We start from the raw sequence: 6,000 nt of genomic DNA, 5'->3' as shown, positions 1-6,000 counted from the left end.
TTATCAAGACATCATTTTTTTAAAAATTTACATTGATTAAATCCTTATTCAATTTAATATGTGGAGGAGGATATGCATCACAGGCCATGTGGGTAGTGGGTACTACCTAGCATCAAAATATCTATTTTTTGCCCTGAAATTATATAGACACAAACAACAAAGTAAGTGCAGAAGGTTGTATTTATATATCTTTGCATACATATACAGATCTGCATGTTTAACAATAATAATCAAGTATCCGTTTGAGTAGGGGTACATGGAAAACATTGAAAGGAAAGTACCTGGGAGGAGCTGGAGAGATGAAAGAGAAGAGGGGGAATATAATGTAATTCTAACATACTAAAATGTATTTTTTAAAAAATTATCCTTTTGAAGCATAACAAAATGTAATCAGAAGACCCCCTTGATTGTATGTTTTATAGATAAAAATTTTATAGTTCAAGACATCCTTTTCTGTCTTTCTTTAGTGCCTCAAGTTTTCCAATTAAGCCTGCAATCCAATCTTAAGGGCTGAAGAGGGTTGAAGCTATCCTCTTCACAACTTTCTTGGTGTTGACTAAATATTGTCTCTTCAAAAGTTCCTAGGAACATTTCGCAGTTCATATCATAATTTTCTTGGAACTCAGAAGATTTAGAACTATTTTGCTCAGAGTCATGGTTGGAAAAATCAGTGCTCATGGAAGGTAAGTATGACATCTGACCATAACCTGGAAGAAAGCATTTTATTATGTGACACATCAATACACACACACATACAAAATTATGTAGCAACTTGTTACCCACGATCAGCATATTAATGTTGAAAGAAAGTATCTTTTTCTACAATGGGATACTCAAGAACCACAATGCTAGAAAACCATTAGACTTAAGGCAGAATACGACGTTGTTTGGAGGAAGTAAATTTTGGCAGATACAGATATTTTGTCTCAGTTGTTGGGTGTTTATACAAAGGACTCTATTTTAATAAAACCATCAGATTCCCTTGTGCTGTTGTAAGAATGTACAAGAACTTTCTTATCTCTTAAGATGACTGCCCTCACCATATTTATTTCTAAGTTTAGGAATGAGAATTCCAGAATTAGAGATCTTTATAGCTTCAGGCAAAAAGCTTTAAATCACTTTAAAGCAAAAGTGACAGGACAGCTCATTTTTCTAGAGAAACATGAACTATGACGTTTCTTTTTATTTATTCTCTCATACCCTATCTCCTGACTGCAGTTTCTCCTCTATCGATTCCTTCCAGTTCCCACTTCTACTTCCCCTTTTCACATCCATTCATCCTCCATTGCCTTCAGAAAAAAGTAGAGCTCCCAGGGATAACAATTAAGCATGGAATAACAAGATGCAATAAGACTAGGAAAAACCCTCATACCAAGGCTGAACAAGACAACCCAGTAAAAAAATTGAAATAACCACCTGCATCCTATCAGATCACCACAAATAAATCTAGATGTCCACAAGAGAAACAACAGAAAGTCTATTAACCCATGGAAATTGAGCAACTCTTCACTGAGTAAAAACTGAGCCAAAACAGAAATTAAGAAAAAAGGTAAGGACTTTCTAAAATCAATGAAAAAGGATACACAACATACCCAAACTTGTGGGACATAAGGGATGTGGTACTGAAGAAAATTCATAGTATTTAGTGCTTACATTAAAAAAAGGAGAGATTTCATGCTAGAAACTTAACAGTACAACTGAAAATTCTAGAATAAAATATAAGATGGCAGGAAATAATCAAACTGTGGCCTGCAATAAAAAAATAGAAGAGAAAAAAAAACAACAAACAACAAACACAACAAAACAAAAAAATGAAACAAAGAGTTGGTTCTTTAAGAAAAATCAACATGATAGATAAATCCTTATCCAAACTCTCAGTTGGACTCATTAATTGGCAGCACTTAAGTCTGGTGCACCTGCTTTCATTTAGTGTCTTCCCCACATTCACTGAATTACATTTCTTTGCACAAATTACTCAAGAAAAACTAAAATAACAACAACGACAACAACAACAATAGTCATTGTTGCTCTAGGAGCAGCAAAACCTGAATTGACTCAAGAAAGGAGGGCTGTACCCTGAAGCAAGCATGTTCTGAACAACAAGTCATTCTTCCAAGTCAAGAAGACTTATTTACACAATGTCACAAATCCAGAACTGGGAAAAAGGATGTCATACCTTGACTTCCTGAAAACAGTTTCTTAAGCAGTGAAAATGACAGTTATATATATATATATATATATATATATATATATATATAACTTCTATAAGATTTATTTTGATAAGTGCCTGGTAAATACAGAAGTGGATGCTCACAGTCATCTATTGGATGGAACACAGGGCCCCCATTGGAGGAGCTAGAGAAAGTACCCAAGGACCTGAAGGGGTCTGCAACCCTATAGGTGGAACAACAATATGAACTAACCAGTAACCCCAGAGCTCACGTCTCTAGCTTCATATGTAGCAGAAGATGGCCTATTCAGCCCAGCCATCATTGGGAAGAGAGGCCCCTTGTTCTTCCAAACTTTATATGCCTCAGTACAGGGAAATGTCAGGGCCAAGAAGTAGGAGTGGGTGGGTAGGAGAGCAGGGCGGGGAGAGGGTATAGAGAACTTTCAGGATAGCATTTGAAGTGTAAATAAAGAAAATATCTAATAAAAAAATGAAAAAAATGATTTATTTGAAGCTGGGCGTGGTGGCGAATGCCTTTAATCCCAGCACCCGGGAGGCAGAGGCAGGCGAATTTCTGAATTCGAGGCCAGCCTGGTCTACAAAGTGAGTTCCAGGACAGCCAGCGCTATACAGAGAAACCCTGTCTCAAAACAAAAAAACAAAATCAAAAAATTAAAAAAAATATTTGGATAAGCCTCGTAAATTTGTTTCCCTATTACAGGCAAATTATGGATGATATTTATAAATGAAATAATTGTATAGTTATTAAAACATACCTGAAAGCAATAAAAATGCATGTACTATTTAGTAAAATTTATTGTCTAAGACTTGAGAAACATTTTGTTATCTATATGATTTCTTAATATACATTTTGAATCTAATTTTATAATCACCAGTAATTTTAAATTTAACAGTGATGTATCTCTAGTTTAAGCAAGTTCCAAAATTAATCTTTTAAATTTGCATGCTAGTTTGTCTAACCAAAAACATAATAGATTTTTGAAGCATCTAAAAAGCTATTTTTTAAGAACTTAAACACCTACTAATGTAAGCTATGTCAGCCTTCCTTTGTAAAGACTAAGCAGTATACTCCTTTTAAAATTATATACCAAGTCAGTTTACCTAGGTCCTATGTGTTACTGTGCATACATTTCTATCTCCTGTGAAAAGAGGAATTTAACATAAAGGTACTTGACAAACACATGTATATTTATTTCTTTGTATCTCTCAGGAACTCAATAAATATCTTATACTTTTCCATTGGGTATTAGTTTTTGTTTATCTATTTATATTTTATTTTGTTATTATGCCCCTTCAAGGCACTTTTCCATTTTTTTTTCTAAAGAGACAAAAAGCAGATCCAGATATGTGGGAATGTGGAGAAGAACTGGAAGAAGAGGAAGAAGGAAAATTGCAATCAGTGTAAACTGATGAAGAAAAGAAAAATTCTATTTTCAATAAAAAAGAAAGGATAAATCAAGGAAAGATGGTGTAAGGATGGGATTAGGTGTTTCAGCTCTGAATGGCACTGTGCTTCCTTTACTTTGCCTAATGGAAAGGAAACAGCAAAATAAATCGTGTAGTGGAATTACATTTTAAAAAGTCCTTAAAAGCAAATCTATAGCAATCATGAAAGGATCTCAAATACACATTTTTTCATTTTAGAACATGTTTCAGAAAAAAATACATATTAAAATCTGTGTAGCCACTACAAAATGTTTTGACCACATAATTTTTTTAGCTTTTGACTTTAATCAATGTTGTCATAATAAAGAAGATGAACTTTTACTATATTAAATATTTTATACCTTTTTCTCTTCCTTCTCTTTTTCATTCAGACACTGGCCAAATGCCAAAGCATGCTTTCACAGACACTGAGCATTCTCATTTGCTCTGTGAAACATATTTTCCCTTCTAGGTATGAGTGCTTGCCAGTTTCCATGGCAAAAGGCATGGCTGTTTCTCTTCCTATTCTCCATCTCCCATGCCAGCAGATGACAAGATTTACGGTTTGAATGCCCTGTTGTTTTTCTCTTAAACTAATAAAATTGCACCAAACTTTCCCTCCATGTCTGTGTTCAAATTATTTTATTAGTGAAACTAATATCCCAAGAGGAAAAGCCAGATTCTCTCTATTTTAATAGATTTAAAAAAACCTCAGAATGTCTATTTTCTCTCTAGATAGCCCTGGATATTTTTTTATTCTAAGTACGCTTTATTGAATGTATTTGTAGGCCAGTTAGAGACAGTAGCTGGATAAATGAAAATCCATTTAGTTTAATTCAGCTTATCTTGGCATTGGTAAGTTACAGAAGACACTTTCTTAAAATAACATTCAGTAATAATCCAGAATTAAAGATGCAAAATGAAACGTTCTCAAGGGACAAAGCTGAACACTGTCTACTTAGAGCTGTGGAAAAAGGGTCTGACAGGGTTTCCTGTATTTGAGGATGGCATCTCAGAAAGTACTTAAAGGAGGAACAGCAGTGAATCACATAAAGAAGGCTTCAGTTAAGGTCACAGACAACCACTGAATTGAGTACAGGGTCTCCAATGGAAGAGTTAGAGAAAGTACTGAAGGAGCTGAAGGGGTTTGCAACCCCACAGGGAGAACTACAATATCAACCAATCAGAGCCCCCAGAGCTCACAGGGATAGGGTGTTTCTGGGGGGAAGAGGGACCAGAAAAGGGGATAACATTTGAAATGTAAATAAAGAAAATATCCAAGAAAAAATAAAATTTTTTAGGTAGTAAAAACAAACAAACAAAAATAGGTAGATTTTTCCATCTCAACTAATTCAATAAAGATAGTCCTCCACAGGGAAGCCTACATGCTAATATAATGAACAGTAAGCAAGGACTGTATGAGTCCTAAAATGCCACCTATTTGCTTATGTAAGTAAAAAATGATAGCAATTATCCAAGCCTCTAGTTTCCTCTAGTTTCACCAAGCAAAGTTTTGACTGATAGGGAAGAGTGACAGGAGGCTTGGAGTTCCTTGAAAATCCTTCTGTTCCCACCCCTAACTTCACTTACAGTTTAGGGTCCAAAGTAGAAACAAACTGAGTCCAGTGAAAAATATCATCAGTACAATCAAGACTATGCATATGTCCCACAGCCAATTACTATATAATGGGTATGCATCATCCAAAATAGAAACTGTGGAGAAAAACAAAGAAATATTAGTCATATTGTAAAATAAATAAAGTACAGAGAAGGAAATATGTGAAAGTTAAGAAATGAGATCACAGGACCCCATTCAACAAGAAAAAAAAAAAGGAGACTTTAATTAGCCTTCATTTTGGGGCAAAGTTTAGGTCACTTAGGTACAGTTTTATGACAAAGTTTTGCAGTTTTAGTGAGTCCAAGTGTTTGCACAGTTTGGTCTGAGCCATACATGAACATGATAAGATGCTGTTATTTTAAATCATTTATCTACCAGTAGTTGAAAGAATCGTCTTGTTTATTTTTATTCTCTGGTTTCAGAGATACCAATACAAGATGTTGTAGAAAGAGCACAAAGAAAATACATGGGTCCAATGAGCACACATGTATGTATACACACACACACACACACACACATTCATACAGCAAGTGCAGCCCATGTAACATTGGCTGTGTGTCCTTCACTTGAAAATAGTCAATACACCAGAGGCCACAGATCTAAAAAAAACTGACTCTCCCTCTCCCAGGAGTTATCAAATGCCAGTACCTCCATAGCTAGGGGTGCAATTTCATGCCCAGTCTGTTCTTCATGAATTTTGTCTGGTCCAAGACTGCACATGTCATGTGTATCCTGTCTCAACTCTTATGAGTTCATGTGTGTAACT

The 6,000-nt window shown here is 35.0% G+C and overlaps 1 protein-coding gene across 1 annotated transcript in view; it reads right to left on the bottom strand.

Moving 5' to 3' along the window:
- Positions 1–471: 471 nt before the first annotated feature.
- The window catches only part of LOC110293524 (selection and upkeep of intraepithelial T-cells protein 10), a 68,972-nt gene continuing 63,443 nt past the window's right edge, over positions 472–6,000 (bottom strand). The window contains exons 6-7 of the mRNA XM_021161370.2: positions 5,207–5,329; positions 472–707 (exon numbers count right to left, since the gene is read on the bottom strand). Of these exons, the coding sequence (XP_021017029.1) occupies positions 472–707; positions 5,207–5,329 (359 nt within the window). The remainder of the gene's footprint in view (positions 708–5,206; positions 5,330–6,000) is intronic.

This window comes from Mus caroli, unplaced genomic scaffold (genome assembly GCF_978045245.1).
Source record: "Mus caroli unplaced genomic scaffold, Mus_caroli_1 scaffold_6, whole genome shotgun sequence".
NCBI lineage: Eukaryota > Metazoa > Chordata > Mammalia > Rodentia > Muridae > Mus > Mus caroli.
The sequence above is the reverse complement of the archived record's forward strand: the minus strand, read 5'-3'. Positions and strand labels throughout refer to the sequence as shown.